At 35.9% G+C, this 25,637-nt stretch overlaps 3 protein-coding genes across 11 annotated transcripts; 2 read left to right on the plus strand and 1 right to left on the minus strand.

The window, feature by feature from the left end:
• Nucleotides 1-5,146: 5,146 nt before the first annotated feature.
• Nucleotides 5,147-19,013, plus strand: mlphb (melanophilin b). Of its 6 annotated transcripts, none has more exons than XM_051905516.1 (15): nucleotides 5,147-5,261; nucleotides 6,813-6,952; nucleotides 11,022-11,243; nucleotides 11,990-12,129; nucleotides 13,397-13,438; nucleotides 14,053-14,117; nucleotides 14,683-14,775; nucleotides 15,413-15,581; nucleotides 15,898-16,112; nucleotides 16,330-16,428; nucleotides 16,655-16,894; nucleotides 17,032-17,076; nucleotides 17,284-17,355; nucleotides 17,567-17,606; nucleotides 18,564-19,013. In XM_051905516.1, exons 2-15 carry the CDS (start codon nucleotides 6,813-6,815, stop codon nucleotides 18,608-18,610), a joined length of 1,629 nt encoding a protein of 542 aa, XP_051761476.1. In that variant the 5' UTR covers nucleotides 5,147-5,261; the 3' UTR covers nucleotides 18,611-19,013. The 6 variants fall into 6 exon arrangements, with proteins under 6 accessions (XP_051761476.1, XP_051761472.1, XP_051761474.1 ...); XM_051905512.1 differs by having other exon boundaries at nucleotides 5,148-5,261; nucleotides 17,032-17,178; XM_051905514.1 differs by having other exon boundaries at nucleotides 5,158-5,261; nucleotides 15,901-16,112; nucleotides 17,032-17,178.
• Nucleotides 19,014-19,165: 152 nt separating this feature from the next.
• prlh (prolactin releasing hormone) lies at nucleotides 19,166-20,623 on the plus strand. Its single transcript, XM_051905528.1, has 4 exons — nucleotides 19,166-19,443; nucleotides 19,863-20,007; nucleotides 20,113-20,193; nucleotides 20,406-20,623. Exons 2-4 carry the CDS (start codon nucleotides 19,902-19,904, stop codon nucleotides 20,513-20,515), a joined length of 297 nt encoding a protein of 98 aa, XP_051761488.1. The 5' UTR covers nucleotides 19,166-19,443; nucleotides 19,863-19,901; the 3' UTR covers nucleotides 20,516-20,623.
• Nucleotides 20,300-24,570, minus strand: rpe (ribulose-5-phosphate-3-epimerase). Of its 4 annotated transcripts, none has more exons than XM_051905525.1 (6): nucleotides 24,395-24,570; nucleotides 23,503-23,582; nucleotides 23,122-23,261; nucleotides 21,512-21,646; nucleotides 21,343-21,429; nucleotides 20,300-21,251 (listed from the first exon to the last, which is right to left on the minus strand). In XM_051905525.1, the coding sequence occupies exons 1-6, from the start codon at nucleotides 24,514-24,516 to the stop codon at nucleotides 21,129-21,131; spliced, it is 687 nt and encodes a 228-aa protein (XP_051761485.1). In that variant the 5' UTR covers nucleotides 24,517-24,570; the 3' UTR covers nucleotides 20,300-21,128. The 4 variants fall into 4 exon arrangements, with proteins under 4 accessions (XP_051761485.1, XP_051761484.1, XP_051761487.1 ...); XM_051905524.1 differs by having other exon boundaries at nucleotides 23,074-23,261; XM_051905527.1 differs by lacking the exon at nucleotides 23,503-23,582 and having other exon boundaries at nucleotides 24,395-24,536.
• Nucleotides 24,571-25,637: the final 1,067 nt, after the last annotated feature.

Raw genomic sequence — 25,637 nt, forward strand, 5'->3', positions numbered from 1 at the left:
CCCAAACACACCTCCAAGACGACCACTACCTTGCTAAAGAAGCTGACGGTACCTAAACCCTATTGAGCATCTGTGGGGCATCCTCAAACGGAAGGTGGAGGAGCGCAAGGTCTCTAACATCCACCAGCTCCGTGATGTTGTCATGGAGGAGTGGAAGAGGACTCCAATGGCAACCTGTGAAGCTCTGGTGAACTCACTTTTGTGGCCAGCGGTTTAGACATTAATGGCTGTGTGTTGAGTTATTTTGAGGGGACAGCAAATTTACACTGTTATACAAGCTGTACACTCACTACTTTACATTGTAGCAAAGTGTCATTTCTTCAGTGTTGTCACATGAAAAGATATAATAAAATATTTACAAAAATGTGAGGGGTGTACTCACTTCTGTGAGATACTGTATGTACTAATATGTTACAGAGAGACAAAAGCACTTCACAGGAGCACGTGTTCCTATAAGCTCATAAAAATAAATAAGTAAAATAATATACTATACTAAATATGACCACACTCTTCCAATGAAATAGCTGAGACTATATAAGGCAGTCAGTAATAATCTAATTTACTTCGGGACCTGTATTGTAAACCCATGAGGCTTCATCTTTTGTGCTGGTGGGCTCAGTTTAAATAGCAGATATCAATCCATTAGGACTAGCAGATATCAGTGTTTGTTTCACAAATTATTGAAAGCAGCAGAATGGCACTTAAAGATAAAGCAAACAATTGTTTGGGTTTTATCATGGTTTTGATACACTGGACAATCTGAATGTTGGAAATATTGCTTGACTTACATGCTTGTATAGTAACAAAATCGTAATGGTGGGTTTAAACCTCCGTTTACCTTTTCATGGAAAAATTATGTGTTGCCTAAGACTTTCCATGGGTAACTGGATGGATATTGTGGAGTTCTTGTGAAATTCCCTGATCAGAGTTTCCTCTGCTTAGTCATGGACCATGCTGAATCACACACATCCGCAAACCAGCCTGCAAGAAATAAAACTAGATAAAACTGATTGCTGATTGCTGTAAAAAAAGATACAGCAGAGACAGGACTGGAGAATGGGAACTCAATATGTCAGTGCACTACTAAAAACAAAAACTATTAATGGTAGCAGTTTTCTGTCCATTCTGCTGCTACACTGTTACACTGTGTTTGTTTTGGTTCTGAATTGTAGCCTGCTGCTAGATCCAGTGAAAATAAAAAGTAAATAGGTACAATCATTGCCAATCATTTGCAAATACTTAGCTTGTTTATCAAGCAGTGTTGGCTTGCACTATAAAAATTCATCAATGTTCATCCAGCTATTAGAACTAGCAAAGAATTGAACAAAGGTATTAGTGTACTCCAAAATCAACAAACTCTTTTGAATGCCAAATATTCTGTTAAAATCTGTTTAAAAGCAAAAATATGAAGTTACACATTCAGCAAGTTTCATTAACTAGACTTTGAGAGTCTAAATCCCTTTCTCTTCAACATGAGCTGTGGTTTTCTGTAGTTTTACACAAGGCCAGGTGGGCACAGACCATCAATAAAGATGATTCACAGACTGCAGATTAGTTCCAGCTGGACACAGGCCGGGTCTGAGCAACACAAACTAAACTGAGTAAGGATGTTTGGTCTAAAAGGAACTGTAAGACTCTGATGCACCTAAAATGAAAGCAAAATCATCATAAATGACAGACTTGCTAAACCAAGACATCTAAATGAATTTGCCACTGAGATTGATGTGCAAAAAGGCACCAGCTGTCCTCATATGTAGATCCTATAGGATTCTAATCAAAGGGTCTACAAGACAGAATGTTCATGTAGATTGCAGCTGATCATCTGATTGTGCTGGTTTCCGAACTCTTTCTCTCTTTCATTTCTGTGAGAAGACTCTAAATCAGATGAAATGGATTTTCAGAGATGGCTGGCAGCTGTGCACACCATGTGCAAAACACATTTCTAAAGTCCTCCTTTCACCATAATCTTTTCCTTTTTCTCTCTCTGGACAGTTTGAGGGGTATATCTGTTTTGAATTTGACTTCAGCATTTTAAGAGTCTTCCTGTTGCAGCCTAAAGACAAAGAAGTTGGCACCAAACAAATCTGCACATCCAAAGCTTTAGTGGATAAAAATATGCATATACTGAGTCAGGATTACATGTTAGTGATGAGAACAAAAGCTGTGGTCACATACTGTGTCCAGATTGCTCTGGCTAGCTAAAGTTGTGACCACTGGTATTTCAGCAAATCTGTTATAAATTTAATAAATCACTAACAGCACTTATGCTATATAAATAAAAACTGGTGTTATGATCAACAAGTTCTTGCACTATTATATATTCTTTTTCTCCATCAAAGACAACCTACAATCAGGCCTTCATTTACCTATTTGCTGTTTACATCTTAGAATAGGATTTCGCAACATGAACAAGAATCACTTTTATGCCCACTACAAGAGACTAACAATCTGGAATAAAAACCCCTGTGTTAAAGTCCTTGGCCCTCAGAATGGTCTAAGCACACAACAAATCCCCCGTTCCAGCTGCCAGCAGCAGCCACAGTTTAACTCTCCCTTGTTGCTTCACTGAATCACCAATCTATCTGAACAATGAACTCGATTGAAATCTCACTGGGTGTCCTGTACCGGCAGCTGCTGTTTTAAATTCTGAACCTAGTAACCATGACTACAATGCCGCAATGACTAATGCTTCATAATGCATACAGTATTCAGAGCTGGAAATGTAGTGAAACTTGGTGTGATGGAACTTTTAGAATATACAGCAGAACATGAGTCCTGAAAATGTGCCTTTGAAAAAGACATTGTGCTTGAAAATCATACTCATTTTTTCCATGATGTACATATGTACTGAGGCTGGAAATTAGAATTTCCATGATTAAAATGAATCATGCCTAATGTTTGTTTGGGAAGCATCACATTCGTTAGGCATAACATTTCCCTCAACTCCCGTCCAGCTCAAACGGAAAGGTTTTTGTGTAAACTGAGAGAGTAAAAAGGAAAGACTGCTGTAGTACAGGAAAGGAATTACATCGAAGGAGTAGTGTACTCGTAATGGTTACGCGTCTGGGTGTCTAACACATAAATTGCAGGCACATTTCTACACTGAGGCAGCTTAGAAAATGGAGAGCAATAGTCTGTTAGACTCTGTGCTCTTGAACTAAGATTTATCCATTAAGACTTTGTCTTGATGTAAGCCTAAAATTTTTTTTAAAAAAATCACAGAAGTTCTACAGCCATCATGAGCTCCTTTTTTAAAGCAATGCTAGACAGTATTAGTTGTTTTGTGTTCATTATAATGAGAACAATATGCATGTTTATAATAAGTTAAATGTTATTGTATGATTATCTTGAATTTCATATCCTAATCCACAAAACTTCACCAGCACACATGCTCTCAGTAAAGTTACATGAGCTCATATGTTCAGAGCGGAATGTTGCTATTTCCTCGTGTTTTGTCTAAAACTGATAGACATCCCTTTCTTGTCTGTGCCAAGTAAACTAAAAACATAAAATTTCCTGCTTTAACATCCTAGAGAACAATTTATTTCATGTGACGAGAGATTGTTTCTTAAAGACAGTACGGAAAAAGCAAAAGCTACATGATGTGATGTATAATAAAATACAAATTTGCTTTGGAACTTAGCCAGAGTACAAGTCATATTCAGTGTCATAGTTAATTCAAATATTACATTTAACAAAAACAAGGCTGAAAAAAAAAATTCACAACCCATAATTTTTTTGGGGTTGTGAAATTTTTTTTTCAGCCTTGTTTTTGTTAAATGTAATATTTGAATTATGCAGCCTTAAAACAGTAAAAACACATTGAACAGATTATTCGCCTAACCCACAAGGCATCATTGTCATTCGTGTAAAATGGAAAATGTCATCTACCCTGCTAAGGACCACTGCAACACATTTAGAGATGTTATTTCTTTTCTTGACGGCAGAGGGGGCTGTTCTTGCTAACAACCAAATAGAGCTAAATTTTGTTGACAGTTCATTATATATTTCAATTTCTTCGGCTCCTTAGCACAACATGTACGTACCTGGGATTTTCTATATGTGTTTGCATTTATCTGATACAAATAAATAGTATGATTCAACACTGCTTTTACCGTATGTCAGTCTACAGATTGCATAAATCTTATAGATTATCAATTCAAATCAGTCAAGATAAGATTTTTTTTTATTATTATTGCCTACTATATTTAAGATTTATTCTCACAACAGGTTACAAACCAAGCTTCAGGATGTGTAGTATTTTAGAAACTCATAGGTAGACCTTTCTGAACGTAGTTGTAGCTTGGGATTTGTCATTTTCCCACAGTCATGAATAGATGTCCCTGTATAAAGAAAATGGTAGAACATTTACAGCATTGCAGAAGAATCTATCTTGGGCAAACTTAATCAGAGTCACCAGCCTAGAATGAATATTTTTTCCGGTTGAAATGAAGTCATGCACTTTTCCTTCCATGGCCATGCAAAAGCAATAACTTAAACTTGCTTTGAATGGAAACAGTATAAACACTGTAGAAAATCAATTAAAATGGATGAACCATAGAATTTTAACCACTACTGAGTGATCTCTAAGATGAATAATTATATGGAAGTTGAGATGAATATAAAGAGAGCATTTTAGTTCATTTGTCCATGCTGTCACATCTCGAATATCTGCTGCATGCCATAATTTTAATATACAAAATAATTGATAAATAATTTCAATAAAAATTGTATCAGACCCATAACAGCAATAACAACACTATGTTATGCTATTTGGTTTAAAAAAAAAAAAAAAAAAAGTATTGTTTTAAACATAACTAAATAATTAAACCAACTTCACTACCTTCAAGTCAGAAAAAAACAACATGAATAAATACATTTCCTCCACAGTAGTAAACACAACTTGCATTGCCGGCAGATATACTGGGGAAAAAAAGGTTGTTAGCGGAGCAAGCATATGTAATGCGAACACATACTTTAAGTATGCAACTAAAAACAAACTTGGAACATGAATTTTAGAACTGTGACAATTACGCTGATTTAAGCTGTAACAATATCCAGCTTTTGCTGAAGCTAATTTAAAAGATTAAATCAGATGTTGTTTCAAAGAGAACTCTGAGGTGGGGTTTAAATATTTCACTGGCCCTTCCCAACCCCACAGTTAATTGGACATGTGATAAACACAGCAGTTTGATTTTCTGTCTGAAAATTGGTCAGCTGAAATCCCACTGGACTACTACAGGCTGCTGAATCAAGTTCAGGTAAACTTTTTTTTTTTTTTTTTACACTACATAGCTGTTATTAGGCTATATAATGACAAAATCTATTTAAAGGTCCTGTGTATACTTCATACATGTAAAATGATTAGTTGTTTTGTATTTTATATAGTGTTTGTGATTGTGCAACATTCATCTAAATCATTGAAGCCAAGCTTGCCATAGCTGTGTATCAGGTAGTCTCCTCCTGAATGAAATAACATGCCTAGAGCGCTGGAGTATTATTTCTTATTGCTTAACAATAAACCAGTTTTCCGCTGTATAAAGACCTAAAGGACCAGCGGTAGGATATAAGAGCTTAAGTGCAGATGTTGAGTGGAATGGCAGATACTGTACAGTACAGTGTGAACCAATTCCAATAAATAAACAAATACTATAATTTTAGTTTGTGCAATGTTACAAAATTATTCTACATCACCTCTAATTTTTTAAAATCATTTTAGTCATTTCCCTAAAAAATTATTTAATGTAGTGGACTGGACGATTATTTATTTTTTCCACAATTTGTGTGTTTGAAACTGTGCTTTGTGCGCAAAATATCAACAACCCCTACCTTTTCCTTCAGCAGAATGGCAAATCAGGTGGAAAGACTCCTTGGTGCTTTAATGTCATGAAGTATACAGGAAAGACAGAGAACTTGAAAGCATTATAACTTGTTAGAGCACTGCTGATTAGTTGTCCTTTTGCAGTTGAGAAGGAATTAATGCATCTTTGAATAAACATTGTATAACTGAGTCTTTTCAACTGATCATTGTATAAGGGAAGATGGAAACATGTTTAAGAGAATGATGTCACTGGATTTAAAAATCATTTTCAGAGCTCAAAAATCATTTCCAGCTGCTTGTGAACAGCTAGTCACACTGCTATTCAAGTGTTTAAAGGAAGGACAAATTAAATTACTGATTCTAATTGGTTGATTTGTTTATACCATTAAACAAATTGATGTTGTTTTCTTTTAGGAGAACTAAAAAACATCCCTTTATCTGCAAATAGACAATGGCTGACCCGCAGTTTGCATATTAGTCTTAAAGGATAAGCAACCCAAAAAAAAAGGGGGTGTGGGGGGGGGGGGGATTATTCTGAGGGTCAGAGATAGGGTTGAAAATGGTTATAAAAAGAAAAACAAAAAACAACTTTTTTTTAGACTAACATAAGTGGACCCCAAGCAAAATAAGATCATAAAATGTTAAATTAAAAAAATAAAAAAGTTTTTATAAGTAGATTCAACCCAAGTATGAATGGATGCCAGTCTAATGACAGAATGGAAAATGCAACATAACCATTTCGTTTACAAATATGCTCACTCCCAAATGTTATTGCATATTAAACCTTTGATGTGGCCATTCATTCTCAAGGAAATGAGCTGAAATAAACTGTTCAACCTGTGAGAAGTAAATTACTTGTTTATACTAGCTGGGTGCTAGCATGCAATTAATGAGGCCGAATCATTATTTGTTCTGTCTCTGAAAACTATTCTACACGTTTGGTAACAAAGAATCATTGTGATTTGGTTTACTGGCTTCCTCATTCTACCAGATGAGATTCAAGATGATGCCCAGCAGCAGCAATGGGAAGAGTTTGGATCTCTCCAGGCTGACAGATGATGAAGCCAAGCACGTTTGGCAGGTGATCCAGAGAGACTTTCATCTGCGACAGAAAGAAGAGGACAGGCTAGGGTGAGACACCCATAATCATGGCATTAACTGATGGTTTTGTCTGACTATCCTATCATTGGCCCAATCTGAACGACTGCTTACTCATATTGTGAATCTGGTAAACCTTAAGTGGTTTGCTGGCATTTGCTTACTAAAGGTCTTCTGTAGTCTGTTCATCTGGGATTTATCATTTAACTGGAATCTGTCTGTCATTAATTTATTATGCTTGAAAATATGGATCTCAGGAACAAGTTCCACAGCACTTAGCCTTATGTCAACCCATTTGAAATAAATCTGAAATCATTTTCAGTGGAGAACTTGTTATTATGAAAAGAGAATTTCTTTAAGTATAGGTCACTTTACCACTGATACTTTCTGAAAGAACCTTCAAAACATGTCTATTGGTGCAATACTCGTCATTCTCTAAAGTTCAGTTAATTGGCCTTTTTTAATCTCTTTTAAGGGGTGGCTTAATGACTCAGCTAGCCAAGAAAATGTCTTGTGAATGCAGTAAGTTGTGGTTATATCATGTACATCACATCTTGTGAGCCTATATTGTCTAGACCATAACCATTCATTTTTTTTAATCCTTATAATAAAGTCACGGATGTGGCACAGTCACACTTACAGACATGTGGTATACTTGTTCACGCCACCTGCATATCTGTCAAGTGTTAACTTTGTAGGCAATGTTGTAGAAAAGAGCTTGTAAACAGCAATTCCTGTGACAGGCCTGATATTCACTCATATGCTGTCAGCCTGTCTTTAATTTGTTGTGATGATTTTACTTTATGTTGTTTGTTAAAAAACAGCAGAATTTTTTAAGCTTTAGACACCTCCTCAGAAACATTATCAGTAGGCTGAGTCTAAATTCCAGTCATTTTAAAAGAGGTAATAGGATTTGTCTCAGAGTATTGAAAAACATCACATGACTGACATTTTTCTCTCAGTTCTCTCACAGTTGGAAGGCTATAGCTCAAAATAGTCCTGTGGAGACTTTGTAATGTGGTGATGATCAAAACCTTTGGAATATGATGTGGTAGTACAATGTTACTCATGCATTGCAATCTTCAATTTCATTGAACATTTAAGAAAAAAAACAAGTGCTAATCTAAGCAAATTATCTGAATAAGCCAAATTAATTTAATGCAATTCGAACTTTCATAGTAAACATGAATACTATGTAGTCTGCTACTGTTCTTGTTCAAGCACTATGGCTTAATTAGATCTAATTCGCATATTCGAAACCAAGCACACTGTCACTGGGTGAAATATGCAAAAAAATTGTACAAATATACAAAAAAGACAAAATTTTTTAAAAAGAGTTATTCTCTATGTATCTCTAGTTCCATGTGTCTTTTATGAATTGATTATGCTGTGATATAAGATATTTGACATACACATGGACTTATGCTGAAATGCTTTCAACTTTTGCCAAATAAAAGTTGAAAGAGCCACAGGCACATAACCATTCAACATGTGGAGGAAAGCTCTTAGCTGTTTTTTTTCTTGAAAAGAGCAGATTTAGCAGAAATGACTTAAATATCCCATTTTTAATGCTACACAGCTGTGATACAGAGAGGTCATTGTGCTAGAAGGCCATCACTTTGGCCATAAAGCTTGAGAAACTGGCACATTACGAATGGAGGTTTTCAAAAGAAGACTAGAAACCATGGGATAGTCATTTCCTCTCTCTACTATGCTCACTTGTGCTGATGATCTAAAGCAATCTAGGCCTAGTTGTTTAAAAGAAATTTAATAGGATTGATTTCAGCTATCGGATTTAAACCAGTCTTAAAAATGGATTGTTCAAAGGGGTGGAAAAGGGATCTTGAAATCGGATTCATAATCCAGTCTTGTTTCTGAATCAGACTTTCAATATTTGTTGTTCTTAACATTTTAGTAAGATGGGATACCTTTGAAAGGAAAAAAAAGGATTATCCTGAAGGTAGATTCAGAGTGGATTTCAGGAACAAAATGTAATAAAACATTAAAATTGGTCAAATACAGCAACATTTGTATCATTTAGTACAGGGGTGTCCAACCCCGTTCCTGGAGATCCACATTCCTGCAGAGTTCAGCTCCAGCCCTGCTCAACACACCTGTCTGTAATCAAGTACTCCTGAGGATCTTAATTAGCTGATTCAGGTGTGTTATATCAGGGTTGGAGCTAAACTTTGCAGGTAGGTAGATCTCCAGGAACAGGGTTGGGCACCCCTGATTTAGTGTATAGTCTATAAACCTTTATATTTTGTACTTGATTTGTTATACAGTGATAAAGTAGATAGTGTAGAGGTGGCCATTTAAGCCTTCCAGTGCACTAAAGTATCAATAAATAAATAAATTAACTGTCATTTATTATTACTGTATATTAATTTACAAAGACACAATCATCAGAGATGAACCAATTAAAACTAGTTTCTAACAATTGCATCCCTCATTGCATGTATTTGTTTGTTTTTATTTATTTGTTGTGGGTCAGATGAGGGTCTGATTGTTAATAAGAAATGGAAGGGGATCTGGGTGATCCAATTCAATGTTGCTTTGAAAAACCGGCACAAAAGTAAAATGGTTTACCTGATCCTGGAGAGCAAAATATAGGCCCTACTGATTTCCAGATTTGTATCACAGCCTAACACTTTTTAACAATTGGGCTTTGATCAGCTGAAACTACACTTTTCCCATATACAATCTTAACTTTAACATTCTTTATTTGATTCCCAGCTAAATTTTCCATGGCTGTGGTGTTGAATTTATAGTATTGCCAAATACTTGTGGCACTGATTGAATATTTTAGACAACTGTACTGATCATTTAACAAAAAAAGTTCTGTTATGACTTTCAATTAATGTAAAAGTCATATTCTAAGATTATTACAAGGATTTTAGATATGATGTTTGTTTTTTCCTCTGTTCACTCTTTGTATGAACTGATTGATTGATCAAATGAAAAATCTATCGATTGATCCCGTTAAATCCCGTTTCCAAAATGGTTTCAGCGTCCTCACCTGTGCACCTCTGTCGTGTGACGCCATCAAACGGTGCCGCCGCTAATAAATATGCATTGACCACTAGAGGGCTAGCCTATGAACGAAACAATGGCTGCATCCCAGTTCGTTTTTTAAATGCCCTTCCCTCGCTAACTTCCCTCCGGATGTACGTCATTGCTTAAGTTGCATGAGTGCCCACTACTGGCGGAACCTTTGCAGTGTGCTGAATTGGAACGTCCTTGATCACTTGGAATTCGCAATGGAGCTGATTTATTATTATTTTTTTTTCCCCTTACAAAATTGTTTAATGCAGCATTCTATATGTATATATGTGTGTTTTAAGTATTTAAAAAAAAATATATATATTATTAATATATTATAGAGTTGTTTGTGGTGGGGTAAATTAAATGCGATATGCGGTGACGTTACAATCGTGTTGCATTGTGGGTTATGGAGCTGCCTGAAGTGTACATATGAAGTAGACCATAGACATTATAATAAATAATGTTTATTATAATGTCTATGAAGTAGACTCGCTTCCTCGATTTTGACCGGGTCTGTCCATATAAACTTCCTTCGTCCACTTCATGAAGTATAACGCACTTCAAAATGGTGGCAGGGATTCCCCCGAGGGGAAGTGCTTAGGGAAGTTCGCGAGTGCGTGTCTAAAACTGGAGTGGAACGCAGCCCTTGAACAAAACCAAAAGAGTGAAAAGCTGAAAAAATCATTTTTAAATAAATGGCAAGACACCTGTTATTAATGCTATTATTTTGTTCTGAAAAAATTTTATGAAACCAAAATTTTTTGCAGTGAACTTCCTGTGAGACCTGCAAGAGGCCACAACTTTGTTTTACACACCACAATGAAAAAATCAGCACATGAGCAAGTAAATCTAATCTAATCTAGTGTCTAATACCAGTCAGTGTTCCATATTCTAGCAGTTTTGTTAAATGATGTTTCATTTTTAAAATACGTTGTTTAACTTCATTGACTACCATTTACCATTTGGACAAGAGGCCACAACTTTGTTTTACACACCACAATGAAAAAATCAGCATGTGAGCAAGTAAATCTCAATTATTTTTTTTTTATTCATACAGGGAACTCAAGACCAAAATAATGAAAGAGGATACGAAGAGAGAGCTGCTGGAATATCAGCCTAAACTCAGTGATTCACTCTGCATCCGCTGTCTGCAACCCTTCAAATTCCTTGTCAACAACAAGCGCCAGTGTCTGGATTGCAAGCTATTTGTCTGCAAGTCCTGCAGCCGTTTTAACAAGAAGGACCGCGGTTGGGTGTGTGATCCATGCCACATGTCCAGGTCAGCACCTGATACATATCAAAGGAACAACACACAGGGCAATTGGACATAAAACACAATCATTACGAATACGTAGAACTATTATTATGTAAATTGTAACATTCAATTAATAAATTATGGGGTTTTAAAGAATGGGGTTTTGAACTATTCTGCTTGTTTCATGAATAAGGACTAAGTTTTAGACTGTTTTACATATTGTTTGAATGACTTGGATTGATGACTCATCTTCACCAGTTCTGCTTACACTTAACTAAACCACAAAGTTCACTTCCTGTAAATAAACTTTATTTTATTTATATATGTATATATATAATATAATGTATGCATTAACATTATTAGCTCACAATATAGCATGACCTCTCATGTCTTGCTTAAGTAAATTATGTTGTATGGAGAAGAAACAATACTGGTGGTAGATCCAGCCTATGAAATTACCATTTTTTTGTTGATTGACCAACACACTCACATGGCAAATGGTAGAATCTCATGTCATCTCATGGCAGAATTTTGGTGAATACAATCTCATTTGTATTTTTTTGTACAATCTTCGTATACCCCACCAACAGTTAGGTTTAGCAGTGGACCTTCATGCTTATGTTTTCTAAAAATCTTAAATTTTCATACGTCACATCGTACGAATTCGTATAAAATCACCACCTCGTAAAATAGTTATGCTTTCTCATGAGATTGGGTTGGATTGACTGAATAAATTTTGTTTTTTCTTGTTTTTATCTTTGTTCCTATAGAATCCTTAAGATTGGAACTCTGGAATGGTTCCATGAGAATGTACGCTCTCGCTTCAAGCGTTTTGGCAGTGCAAAGGTCATGAATTCACTTTTCAAGAGGCTGAACAGCGACCGTGCCTGCTCTCAAACTGACCTCAGAGGTAGGCTGTTTAATTGAGCAAGGTCATTCCATGATACTCGAATCCTTTCCATTATAAACTGACCCTAAAAGTGGAACCCTGAGCAGCAAGCAATCTTGATCATCACATTTGGACTTAAATCTTTAGTCTAAGGAACAAGAATTTGCACATTTTTATATACTTGCAATTTTTACTTTTATATACTCGTACCTTGAAATGTTCACTAGGAAACAATTTTTGTTTCACGGAGCTATAGGGCCATCCTGAGCTAAGATATAGAGGTTTCCATAAACTGTCTGTATAACCCAAAATTTGTTGTGGTCCATGACACAAAGACAGTCACTGACTGTGGTTAAACCAAGTAAAATAAAAAATGGTGGTTTTGCACTATACTGATACATACTAGGTAATCACTCCCCCCCAAAAAAAGGAAAATTAAATAAAAAATGATAGAGCCTCTACCCTGTTCCAACCACTCAAGTTAGCATGCTTCATTTCTTCTTATTTCTACTGAATTCTAATAGGAAAACTATAAATTTAGAAAGTCAGTTAGTTATTACAAAATGAGATTTGATTCTTACTGTGCCATCTGTTAATGGAAAACAATTTTTTAAGCAATGTCTGACAGATGACTTACAGCAGGAACACTGAAGGCAGAGCTTAGAGGAGAGAGGCCCTTATAACTTTGAAGGATTTAGTAAGGGATTCAGAGGGAGAGAGAGAGAGAATTGGCTGTGCCGAATCATCCATGTGATTTACTTTTTACACAGTCACATGTTTTTTTCTCTCCAGTGCCTGGACTCGAGTGTCTCTCTTTTATCCAATTTTCAAGCTCTGTCTGTCCTGAATACAGAGGTCAGCAAGAGAACATTGCTGTTTGAGTGAAATGAGATTAACAATGTTCCAAACAAAAATGTTACAATTATATCTTAATTATATAATGATGTACATAATATTTAAGGGTGAGTCTCACTGGCGAATAAAGGCCAACAAACACCAACACTATAAAGTTTGTTGTTGGAATTGAAATGTTCTGAAAAAGTAGGCTAAATGTTGTTCACACTGCCCCAAAAAAACACCAATGTGGTTAACACACCGATCCAGCAAAATCTCAACAGCCATTGATATTTGTTGTTTTTTGAGTAAGTGTGAACTAGCTTCAGTTGAAGCCAGTTTAATTCCTGTTTTGCTGCTTTCAACAGCAGTTGCTTTCTGTAACCAATCACAGCTAATTTTCTGTCTCTTGTCTCTCGCTCTTTCTCGCTAACCCCCCACCCCCATCACACAGAGCCTCGAGATGATGACACGCACAGCATGCCTGAAGTTCACAGTGAGTTAAAAAAAAAATCCTCTTCCTTTGTGATATAGACATTATGAACGGTGATGTCATGCAAGAATCTAAAGTAATCAGTGAATGTCTTTCATCTGTCCAAACAATACAGCAGCCATCTGCACTCACATTATCTTTGATTAAATAAGGCAGGGAACATGGATAACAAAATGTCTGCGGAAGAAAAAGGAATATAATCTTTCATTAATGTTGCAACTAAATGTATTATGTTTTTAAATAATAGCTGTAAACAATACAGTTTTGTAACTCCATGACAATAGCTATATGACATTTTAAACTATAAATCTTTTCTGGAAAAAATTATGCCATTGGAGTAGAACTCATCTATGTTAGACATACTTAATAATTACCTAATTTTGGGCCATAGTCATCTATCTGACAACTTCTACATTTGGAGCTGTAAAAGAGAAAAGCGTTTAGTTAGTAAAAAGTTTTTTAATGACAAATCCAAGAGAGAGCCTAAATCCTACATAAAATGAAAAACATAATTTTGAATATATTAGTTAAAATGTGTTTGTCAGACTCGATAATCACTACAGGGTTTCTTGTCTGAGATCAAAGTTTTATGTTTGTAACTCTTGTCATCCACACAGCTGGCTCTCTGTTTAACCAGGAAGATGAGCAATCTGAGAGGGCCGACAGACGCCACTTCAGCCTGGTAGTGTACCATCCCTTAAACATCAGAAACTGATGTTATTAGAGTACAGGAAAAAAAACCAGAGGCAGGGTCAGCGCATTACAGTGTGTTAGCAGTTCTGTCAGTTAAACAGTAGTGCGAGATCGCCCTCTGGTGCTCAAATATTATTTTAGTTTTAACAGATTTATTTAGTTCAGTTATGGCCTGAATTTTCCCTTGTTCTCATTATATGATTTTGACTCACGTTGTCACCTGGAGGTGGTTTTGAAGATCACATGAACAGCTGTAATTCTACAGACAGAATGCCAGTTTGAAGGACATACTAAATCTGTCTATATCTCAATTGCTTTTAGTTTTATGGGCCTTTGAGAGAAGACAGGAAAATAAAGAGAGAACAGAATTTGGGCATGATGCAGGCAGATTCACTGCCCACTCTACTAGACAGTCAAACCTTTTGTATAACCCTTCTGTTCTAATCTTTAATAACATCTATTGCTAATGTACATTTATTTGTTATTGTGAGAAAGTCAGTATGCAATTCTGTAGATCAGCTGACTTTATTTAACCATTTTCTTTCTCTCTAAAGATGAGAAAAGGCAGACGGCTGCTTCCTGTTGATCCCCTTGAATTTAATATTGGCGTTGAGAACTCCGCCTATTCCCGTACCCCCTTACTTCTGGTTCGTATGTTCTGTTCTTGCACATCTGATGTCAGAAATAAGAAAATGTTGTGAACCTATAATACAGCAAACATTAAAATACTGAAGTGTGCAAAGAAACATTACCACTCTATGTTGCCACAAAAAGTAGCAGTGCCAGCTGCTTTGAATTTTAAATTGTTAGGAAAAGTACATTAGATTGGCAAATAAAAAATAAACGGTTAGCAGTGATGTGAAAAATTTGTGATTTGTCCAACCAGTGTGCTAAACAAATGCTGTAAAGTGCACCCGCTGAGCATTTTCTGAATGTTAACAGTGATAAGACTGTGTGTTTAAATCTTGATTGTTTCCTCACTGAAGCAAATCATCACAAAATTAGTCAAGCCAAAGTTGAAATGACAGCATCAGGGTTTCTTTCCTTTTTATTTCAGTAAAGACTCTTACTGAATTGGTATATAGACAATATTTAGTTTAGTTTGTAAAATAGTAAATTTTATTTTATTTGATAAAATATGCTAACATTTTAAGCACATGATTTCAGGTCAGGTCAGTGCTATATGTGACAATAATTTTTTTTTTTAATAATTCATTAAATAAATTTATTTGTTTGTTTGTTTGTATTTTAAATTTTTTGCATTTTTTTTTTTTTTTTTTTAAGTATTCAGGTAGCCAAGAGAAAGTAACCCAGAGTAAGGACTCAGTAAATGAAGACAACTGGTCCACAACCTTTAAGCAGATCCTGGAGAATGGAACTCATGGCAGAGGTGATGAGATGAAGGACATGTTGCAAATCAGCCAGAGAAGTCTGGACAAACCCTCTCATTTTGGTAATATGTGCTATCCGCTTCAATTTCCCTTACAGATTTCTGAGGATTTATATTTTTTTCAAGACTCTGTAGAGGTGAATGGGTTTCCCCTTCAGGCCATCCAATGTTTTTTCTTACTGTCAGTAAGGTTTAGGCTACTTTGTGCTGGGAATATAAACCTAAGACACTATAAACGCAATACTAAAATTACATTAATTGAACTGACTGGACAAAATTCTTGCCAGGCTTGTTGGATAGACTCATAAATTCCTCTATATTTCATTCCAGTATTTACATCATAAAATAACTCATGAAGAAGTATTTTGTTTGCTTTCAGTAGATGACTGCACACCACACCTAGAACAGAGGATGACAAAATCTCGTTCCCTCTCCAAGATGAGTCTCTCTTCAGCTGGCAGCGCTAACTATCACCTCCACCGTGAGCTTTCTTACAGCCTGGAAGACTCAGAGGATGATGATGAATCTGAGATGAATGTCATATACAGTCCTGCCCTACTTAGGGAGCCCTCACCAGATGAGGTTCCTCCACAGGTAAAGTCAAAATTCATGACAAAAACTGTGGTAATGATCACCTGTCAAACTGATGTGACATTTGTCATAATGTCTTTGTTTAAATGCAAAGCTATAGAGACTAAAGTCCATTATACTTCTATAACCTAATGAGGCTTCACAGCTTCTTTTAAAATCAGTGCAGGTGTTTTTGGCACATGCAACACATACAGTACATTTTGTATCTCTATGACACTAGATTATTGAGCTCAACATGCGTATGTCAGCAATCGAGACTCTTCTGAGCCGTTTGGAGAAGAAAATTGCCTTACCGGTAATTGGGGGATCAACAGAACTGGTAAGTTTGAAGTAATTTGCACAACCAACAGGTTATGATTTTAGGTTTATGAAGTGTCTTATGCTCACCAAGACTGCATTTGTTTGATCAAAAATATATAGTAAAACAGTAATATTGTAATATTACAAATAAATGTTTTATATTTTAAAACATTTTAGAGTTTAATTTATTCCTGTGATTGTAAAAGTGAATTTTCAGCATCATTATTCTTCTGCTTTCCCTTTAGGTTGAGCAGAAGGTGGAAGATTTGTCTCCAGCTGACTTAGAGGAGCTTGAGCTCAGAAAAAAGCTTGATGAACTTACTGAAAAAATAAGTGACAAAGGCCTGTCGTCTGATGAGGAGGATGCAACGAAATCTTCAGAGGACTCTCCAAAGAAAGGGGCCCTTTACCATGCTTCAACTATGAGAGGAGCTTCAGCTGGACTTGGAAATGTCAGACATGAGTGGCCCCTTGAGGTTGAATGGGTAAGAGTATGTAAACTATCAGCACTAAAAACCTGTTAAATATGAAGTGTGAAATTTTTATTCATGTTTCCTTACAAATGCTTTAGTTAACTCTGCTGTTCTTAATAATTTAATATGTTTCTAATTGTATACTTCAGAAAGCAAAGCCGAATATACATAAATCCTTAAAAAAGCAGAAGCGGGTGAGTTCCTTTGAGTTTAGTAATACAACCAGCTGTGAACTGTCGCAACTAGAGGGTAAAGTTGCAATGGCAGCCGCCAGTGTCCAGAGCACTCAAAGCGGGGTATGCCACTCAGTCTAAACATCAAAATGTACTCCAGAATGCACTCCAATTCATAAACTTCCTGCTATAGTTGTCTGTTAAAAGTTGCTTTTTGCTTACTTAAAGGTTACAGACATTCAGAAAAGAATCGCTGCTTTGAGTGCTGCAGGGATGACAGTGGAGACGTCCCGCAGACGGGTATGTGGAGATCCAGCTGCTCACAGTCACATATTCCTGTTTAGTTTTCCAGCACATTGGCAGTACAGAAGAATGTACTGAAACTCTCACAGAAATATATATATATATATATATATATATATATATAATTTTCTTTCGACACATTATGAGCAATATAGCAAGTTCATAAAGAGGCTAAATATAGTTTTCTGTTCTTCCCTTTTCCATTCAGGCTCCTCAACCATCAAGGGTGTTGCATGAATTTCCAATTAGTAAGAGCAAAGTTTTATACTGCATTTTCGATAACATGTAATCTGTCATTTACATTCATTTAACTCCATCATCTTTGTGTTGTAAAAAATGCAAAGCTATGATTGTTTTCCTCTTCTTTTTCTACACTTAAAGGGATAGTTCAACCAAAAATGAAAATTCTGTCATCATTTACTCACCCTCAAGTTGTTCCAAACCTGTATGAATTTCTTTCTTCTGCTGAACACAAAAGAAGATGATTTGAAGAATGTCAGAAACCAAACAGTTGGTGGGCCCCATTGATGATAATATTGTTTTTTTGGTGGGTTTTTTTTTCATACTATGGAAGTCAATGGGGACCATCAACTGTTTGGTTACCCATTTTCTTCAAAATATCTTCTTTTGTGTTCAGCAGAAGATAGAAATTCATACAGGTGTGGAACAACTTGAGGGTGAGTAAATGATAACAGAATGTTCATTTTTTGGTGAACTATCCCTTTGAATGTGTTGGAATTACAAAACAAAATATCAAACCAAATGGAATTTATTTTGTCCAGTTTTAGATTATAAAACAATAGACATATTGTTTAAAATGAAAACAAATAAAGATGGCTACCACAGTTGCCAGATACAAATCCCAATAGTTGTAAGATTTGTTTCTTCATTCCTCATAATAGATTCTGAACCACACACAGTGATTTTAACGCATAAACTGATAGCAATCAGGTCCCCTGTTCAGCCTGTGGAACAAATCGACTATCCATCTCCTGTGGTCATGAAAGGGCCTATGAAAAATCTTCAGCTTGGTTATAATGGGAGCTGTAATGAAATTAATTGCTTAACAGGTTGCCTTTTTAGAAAGTCACCAAAATCACTTTACTGGTCAGTTTTTAATCAAACTTCACTCAGGATTAATGTAAGAGACATCATGAGGAAACAAGTCTTGTGTACTAACACTGTCCTTTTTGTTTTCTCTGAAGGAGGCAGCAATGAAGCAAGAGCTTTACGGAAGCTGGTCATTATGTGAAGCAAATTCAGCAAGTTAGCGCTCTTTCGCATATTTTCAGTGGGCCATGATAGAATACAAACTCAGAACATCCCAGCTTAATAATATATAATTAATACTTCCTTATCTAATGAAAGATTGAAGCGTCAGATTCAGATAAATGAGAGGCTCACCTTGTAGCATGTGCTGTTTCTTAGAATAGAAAATATCAATTATGCACATATTAGAAATTTTGTCTTTACTACACTTGATAACTGCTGTAGTTTTGATATTTATAATCAATATTTAGAATATAGTCAATATTTAATATCTTAATTCAGATTTCTATGTAGTTTCCTTTGGTATATTTCATGAAATATTGTATTTGATATATTTTTCATATATTATGTTTGTTTTTTCTGCTCATTAAATTTCTTAAACCCTTTTCTTTTCCATCACTTTATCCTCTATGTCAGCGATATATTAACAAATCAATAACATTGCCAAGCTCAATTCCAACATATGCTGGGTTATCATCATCTTCATATCCACATTATGTTTTGCATATTTAGTGTAAGGATGTTTTGTGTGTACATGTAAGCTGTGCAGTCTTCACCCTCCCCCAGAGGAGGTATAAATTAGTGGATCAGGCTATCCAGATGAGAATATCCTCAACCTCTGAGAACGACTCAAGAAAGCTGCTCAGAAGTTCTTTCATATACTCACGGCTATGACAAGACCATAAGATCTCGAATCCTCTGAATAACTGCTACTTTGAAGACAAGACACATTTATGCTGCTTCTGCATTAAAGGATTTTTCATCTGACAGTTGAGGAACACAGAATACCAAGAGGTGAACAGCTTACAACGTCCTGTAAGTGTCAATGCATTGTAATTTACAAAATATGGTTTAGAAGACTATTTTACCATTTAATAAAATTACTATTTTCAATTAAAAATCTTATGAAATTTAGCATTCTCAAATAGAAAACATTACAATTCAATTTAAAGAACAGTCATTATTTGGTGCTATTCTACTAAGAGTGTATTAGTAAAGGCTATATTTTGTCATATATTTTCCCACAAAGACATTTTTATAGCCATGATTTTATATATATATATATATATATATATATATATATATCTGCAAAACATAAAAACCAAAGTAGTAAGCCAGTAGAAAGCATTTTTAAATAGTCTTTTTTGTTGTTGTTGTTTTGACTAGTTTATTTAATGGTGAAAAAAGACTAATTATAATTTTGATTGCCGTTTTTCTGTTTTGTTTTTTTCCAGGTGACACTTTTCTCTCAGTCTGGTGGGAGACACTAAGCCATGGTTGTAAAGCTGTGTGTCTTGCTCTGTCTCCTTATGCTGTTGGCATGTTTTACCCAGCCAAAACCTCATGATGAGCTTCCGTTACGCTCAATGGAGATCAGAGGTACGATTTTACTGATTAAAATATTTTAAATATGTTTGCTATAATAATATATAATATCATATGTATCATACAATATGTTCCTGTTCCTAATATTATTCCCTGTAGATCCAAACATTGATGCCGTTTGGTATAAAGGCAGAGGAATACGACCTGTTGGAAGATTTGGTCGAAGGATGGCACAAAGAGGTGAAGGATCATATTTTGGAAGGCACAGGTTTTGCCATCCTGAGGTCCTGGCTGTAGACTGACAACTTAAACTTGCAAATAATTACAAATGACATTAAAGCATCTGTTTCTGTTATGTACGTACTTATTTTAATATTACTTTACTACAATACATTTAATTTCAAAACTATACATTAATGTATGTGTTAAAATGTGTCATTGTACTTGTGTAGATAAACTGCTAACAGATGTAGCAGCCTTGCTTGATCAGTGTGTTGAAACATTGCTGTTGCTGCAACGCTCAGTACTGATCAGTGCATGTTCATATGGCATCAATGGGTAAAACAGACAAATAACACAATTTAAAGTATTCTGATTTACACTTTTATCATATCAGGGTATTAGAAAGATTGGTTGATGGAATGTTCAATAAAGTCAAAATCCATTTAAACTCAATCTGCAGCAAATGTATTACAGTATGTAAAGCTTATGCTGCCGCATTACAAGGTCATTCTTTACTTGATAACCAACAAACCTGAACAATTGACAAATAACTGTTCAAGCAGTTATGAGCAGCTTTATCAATGGTGTAACAGTTTGTTGACTCAACCACTGTGACTGGTACTATGACAAACAATAAGTGAGAAATCAAAACAATTGAGGTTAATTATAAGGGAAATAATCAAACTTATGTCACCGGGGAGAGAACAGATTCTGTCTGATCACAGTTCTTAAAGGCCATATGCATCTGAAAACTCCTGCTGACTCTAAACAAAAGTCTTCGCAAAGGCAGTTCTCGTGGTCTGTAGATGTGCAAACACACCCTCGGCACATCCGTTCACAAGCACCACTGACATTCAAAAACAAATTTGTACATTAAAAAGGACTCTCAGAATCTGCAGGAATGACTTTCAGTGGTGGATGAAAACAGACTTGGAGGTAAAAAGTCAAGATGCTCAGCGGTCCAAAGAACGTTTCTGGATCGCCTCAATAACAACATTTTTGAGGAGGGCGATTACAGAACGAGGGTCATCACTGCTCACCACGGCACTGCCCGACACGATCATGTTTGCTCCAGCCTAGGAAAGTAAAGAGGAGTAAAACACTTGTAAATTTTCTTGCTTTTGTATTCATACCAATAAATATGTGAGAGGTAAGTGACTTGTGTACCTCAGCACATCTGTGGATGCTGTCTGGTCCGACTCCTCCATCCACTTCAATGTCCAGAGAAGGGAACTGACTCCTGAGCCAACTTACCTGTACAGACGCCCAAGCATCTTCAATGTTGTTGTCTGAGGAATCTAAATGAGACTACTAGAGGCAAAATACACTTGCATACCTTTGGCATCATATCTTCCATAAATTTCTGACCACCAAAGCCAGGCTCTACTGTCATGACGAGAGCCATATCAATCTGTCCAGCCCATGGTGCCAATTCCTCAACAGTTGTTCCAGGTTTGATGGCAAGACCAACCTGCATCAAAAATAAAAATCATAAGGTGGTTGTTACATCTTTTACTATGAGTAGCACTTGGTCTCATTCACCCAAAAATGAAAATTATCCCATTATTTACTCACCCTCAAGCCATCCTAGGTGTATATGTCTATCTTCTTCAGACGAACACAATCGAAGATATATTTAAAAATATCCTGGCTCTCCAAAGACTTATAATGGTAGTAAACGGGGCGTTTTAAAGCCCAAAATAAATGCATCCAATCCATCATAAAAAATAATCCATACGGCTCCAGGGGGTTAATAAAGGCCTTCTGAAGCGAGGCGGTGGGTTTTTATAAGAAAAATATCCATATTTAAAACTTTATAAAGTAAAATAACTAGCTTCTGGCAGACAGCCGTACGCATCAATTTGCGGCAGAAGAGTGAACTCTGACCTGACGCATGACGCAATGACAAACGTGGAAGTGCAGAGGATAGAGCAAAACAACACTGGTCACGAATCATAAGTCTAAAACGAGAAATTTTAAAGAGAAATGTCGAGGATTTCGATATAAGAGAAGAGCTTCAGTTTGTTGCACAGCCCTATTTGTTTGAACCACGAGTGGTGTCTAAGCTTACGATACTCCTACAGCCATACATCGCATCTGGAGATTACTTATTTGGCTCAAGTCGACTTGCACATTCTGCGTATGGCCGTCTGACGGAAGCTAGTTATTTTAGATTAGAATTTTTCGCCTCGCTTCAGAAGGCCTTTATTAACCCCCTGGAGCCCTGCCTTTATTAACCCCTGGTGTCTTGATTATATTTATGATGGATGGATGGATGGATGCATTCATTTTTGGCTTCAAAACAGGCCCCCTGTTCACTACCATTATAAATCTTTGGAGAACAAGGATATTTTTAAATATCTCTCCCAATTGCATTCGTCTGAAAGAAGATAGTCATATACACAAGTAAATCATGGGATAATTTTCATTTTTGGGTGAACTATCCCTTTAAATAAAGAAAAATAATTTCCTGTTAGTCAGCAGAGGGCGCCTAAAATCTAAATAATCAGGGCCATAGCAGTCAAAACAACATTCTGTTGCATCTGCCTATAATATAAGTGTATGCCTAATTAATTAATTAAATCACGTTTTTATATGATATGCTTCTTTATGCATCATTGTATATGCTTATTTGTGCTTTTCAGTGCAATGAAGCAATTTGATAGTTGTTAATCATCAGCCATGGTCTTTTTAAGACATACCAAATTTGATATATGCCAAGTTCCTAGGTCCTTAATACAAACTGATAATATTCAGTGTTAACTACTTGGCACAAGCTAAGATAATATTATATATATATATATATATATATATATATATATATATATATATATATATACACACACACACACACACACACATATATATATATACACATATACATATATACATACATACATTTTGAGGTCTTAAACAAAACTGGTTGTTCCCCCGTTTCACACAGACCTTCATGCCGCTCTCTCTGATTTCCTTGATGAGGTTGCCAGGGTTGGTTGTGGCTTCTAGATGGAAAGTATACTGATTGGCTCCTGCTGCTGCCATGGGTTTCACCCATTGCTCTGGCCTGGACACCATCATATGCATGTCTGTAATAAAGCAAAGCGTAAGCAAAGCTTTCAAACACTGCAAGGTTTAGCTTATCTGGTTTATCCTATGAGCAATGTTTATTTAACAATACAGAGTGAGAGAGTGAAAACGTGAAAGAACCCAGGGTGCCCACTTTAGCAGATTATTAACAAAAATGTCCCAAAAGGAGGACCAGAATGTGCGCAGCTCAAACGTATTAGAAACAAGAGTAGAGGAAATTTTGCAAAGACTGGAACCCACCAAAAAATGGATCAGGTCCGATACAGCTTCGTAAACATTCCACCATAGGATGCCCAAATGTGATGTTTGGAACAAAATGCCTTTAGATACAAAGATGAAGGAAAGAGTCCAGGGAGGCAGAATTAGATGTCTTAACTTCTGACACATGATTCATCAACTTTTAATTTTATGTATATGTGGCACTCTTCATGACTAGGGTACAAAATAGAGCCTGAAACACAAAATAAATGGACACCATAGCAGAACGGATAACAGAGTTGCAAATATAGTCTAATAACCTTTTACAGTAGGGGACAAACTAGTTTGGTACCAAACATTGGTTTGTATTATTGACACGATTTACATTTATCATTCATTCAATCATTCATGAATGAATGAATGAATGAATGAATGAATATACACTATCATTCAAAAGTTTCATTCAAAACTCTAATAATATTCCACACATTCTTACTGTTTGTACTGTATTTTAATCAAGTAAATGCAGCTTTGGAGAGCATAAAGACTTCTTTCAAAAATGTTATCGAACCCAAACTTTGAATGCTTAAACCTGGCGGATCTAGTCAACACTTCACTTTATGTAAAAATATAGAGTGAAATCAGATCATTTACTTCTTGTCACCATGCAGTGCTGTACTTTACCAAGCTGTGCACGACTTCTTGTGTGTCACAGTTTTGTGGAATGTCACAGTTTTGTAATTGGAGTGAACTGATGCGGTAGCTCCTGTGCCAAAATGTCGGACAACTAACGTAAATATTATGTTTTTGGTAAGTTAATTAAAATGACTTAATATGCTCTCTCTGTGACATTTAAAGGTGTAACTGCCTGCAGGTCAACATTAGGTGAGATGAGAAAGTTACATGAAGAATTGCAAACTTTACTTCTCCTCACCCATCCATAACGTCAAGGTGCAGATAATCAGCACCGCACTCCATCATTCGCTCACATTCCCTCCCGAGCTGCGACAGATCGCTACTCAAAATAGATGGTCCGATTTTCGCCGTGTACGCCATGCTGCTTCTGCTACTACTGCACACTTCCGCTATTCATTCACAGACGCATTTCAAAACAAAAGTCATGCGTTATTCCATTACCGCCAGGAGGTGGCGCGATTTGAAAAAAGAAAAACCGTCTAATATCTGTCGATCCCCAGATGCCTAATCACTAACACTTACGATTAACTTCTTTTTTTACTCATCGTCATCGAATGTGGTGAGAATCCACTGCTTTATATTTTGAATAATAATAATAATAATTGCAAAATTGCAGTGATGGGCTGTAGGGGTTGACATTCTTAAGATAGGCTACCTTCCTAGCAAGCTACACTTTTCTGACGCCTTGTAATGTACCTGAAAATGCATAACTTTGACCATTCTGTGCTGGAAGATTCTGTTACTTAACTCACAACTTCTTGTGTGTTAAAGCACACCTGGAAAATAAAGGTCTTTCTAAATTCTTTCTAAAATGTTTTATTTCTGTAATACAAAAATAATGTAAAAACAAAATGTCAATAGTTTGTTAGCTTATTGAAACATTACAAAACATATGCATAACCACATATTTAATTATAATTTCCTAGGTGAAACAGTGCTTTTTGATTACCCTTTTTTCCCCAAATCACTTATGTAGAGATATAACACAAATATTTACCACATAAGATTAATTAGGCAGTATAGGCTCCCCCTTTCATGTTAATGTTTGATTTACGCTTATATTAATTGCAGCTTTCACTGATGTACAGTAGTGGCTCTGATGAGCTTGAATGTTTACAAAAGAACATCCTGAAAGCCTCTCCTTTCCGATCCTTTGAGTCCGACTGATAACTCGGCCTGTAACGGATATGTTCTTTTCCCATCTCCTCCTCCACCGTCCTTCCATCTCTGCAGGAGTAAACAGCTTCAATTGTCTTCAGAATTTTTTGTCTTCCTGAACTGTTTTTTTTTTTTTTTTGTCCTTGGGTTAGGATACTGTTTAAAAGAGAGAGAGATGCTGACATTGGTAATTAAACCAATGGTGCTCACTGAAACAGACCATATATTCAAAAGAAAGCTTTTGAGCTTATAAAATGAGAATATTTAAATCTAAATTTAAGACGCAAAAGCATCTGCACAAAATAAACAGCACCACAAAGCAC

This window comes from Ctenopharyngodon idella, chromosome 9 (assembly GCF_019924925.1).
Source record: "Ctenopharyngodon idella isolate HZGC_01 chromosome 9, HZGC01, whole genome shotgun sequence".
Lineage (NCBI taxonomy): Eukaryota > Metazoa > Chordata > Actinopteri > Cypriniformes > Xenocyprididae > Ctenopharyngodon > Ctenopharyngodon idella.

What these genes read in the sequence shown, in the direction of transcription:
- mlphb (XM_051905512.1), top strand. Translation starts at nt 6,813, where the DNA reads ATGAGATTCAAGATGATGCCCAGCAGCAGCAATGGGAAGAGTTTGGAT. An exon ending in CCCGTACCCCCTTACTTCTG is followed by an intron (nt 14,776 to 15,412) that starts GTTCGTATGTTC and finishes TTTTTTTTTAAG; the next exon opens with TATTCAGGTAGCCAAGAGAA. An exon ending in TTGGGGGATCAACAGAACTG is followed by an intron (nt 16,429 to 16,654) that starts GTAAGTTTGAAG and finishes CTTTCCCTTTAG; the next exon opens with GTTGAGCAGAAGGTGGAAGA.
- prlh (XM_051905528.1), top strand. Translation starts at nt 19,902, where the DNA reads ATGGTTGTAAAGCTGTGTGTCTTGCTCTGTCTCCTTATGCTGTTGGCA. An exon ending in ACGCTCAATGGAGATCAGAG is followed by an intron (nt 20,008 to 20,112) that starts GTACGATTTTAC and finishes TATTCCCTGTAG; the next exon opens with ATCCAAACATTGATGCCGTT. An exon ending in TCGAAGGATGGCACAAAGAG is followed by an intron (nt 20,194 to 20,405) that starts GTGAAGGATCAT and finishes GTACTTGTGTAG; the next exon opens with ATAAACTGCTAACAGATGTA.
- rpe (XM_051905524.1), bottom strand. Translation starts at nt 24,516, where the DNA reads ATGGCGTACACGGCGAAAATCGGACCATCTATTTTGAGTAGCGATCTG. An exon ending in CGGACCTGATCCATTTTTTG is followed by an intron (nt 23,262 to 23,502) that starts GTGGGTTCCAGT and finishes GCTTTATTACAG; the next exon opens with ACATGCATATGATGGTGTCC. An exon ending in TTTGTTTAAGACCTCAAAAT is followed by an intron (nt 21,647 to 23,073) that starts GTATGTATGTAT and finishes TTTTTGATGCAG; the next exon opens with GTTGGTCTTGCCATCAAACC.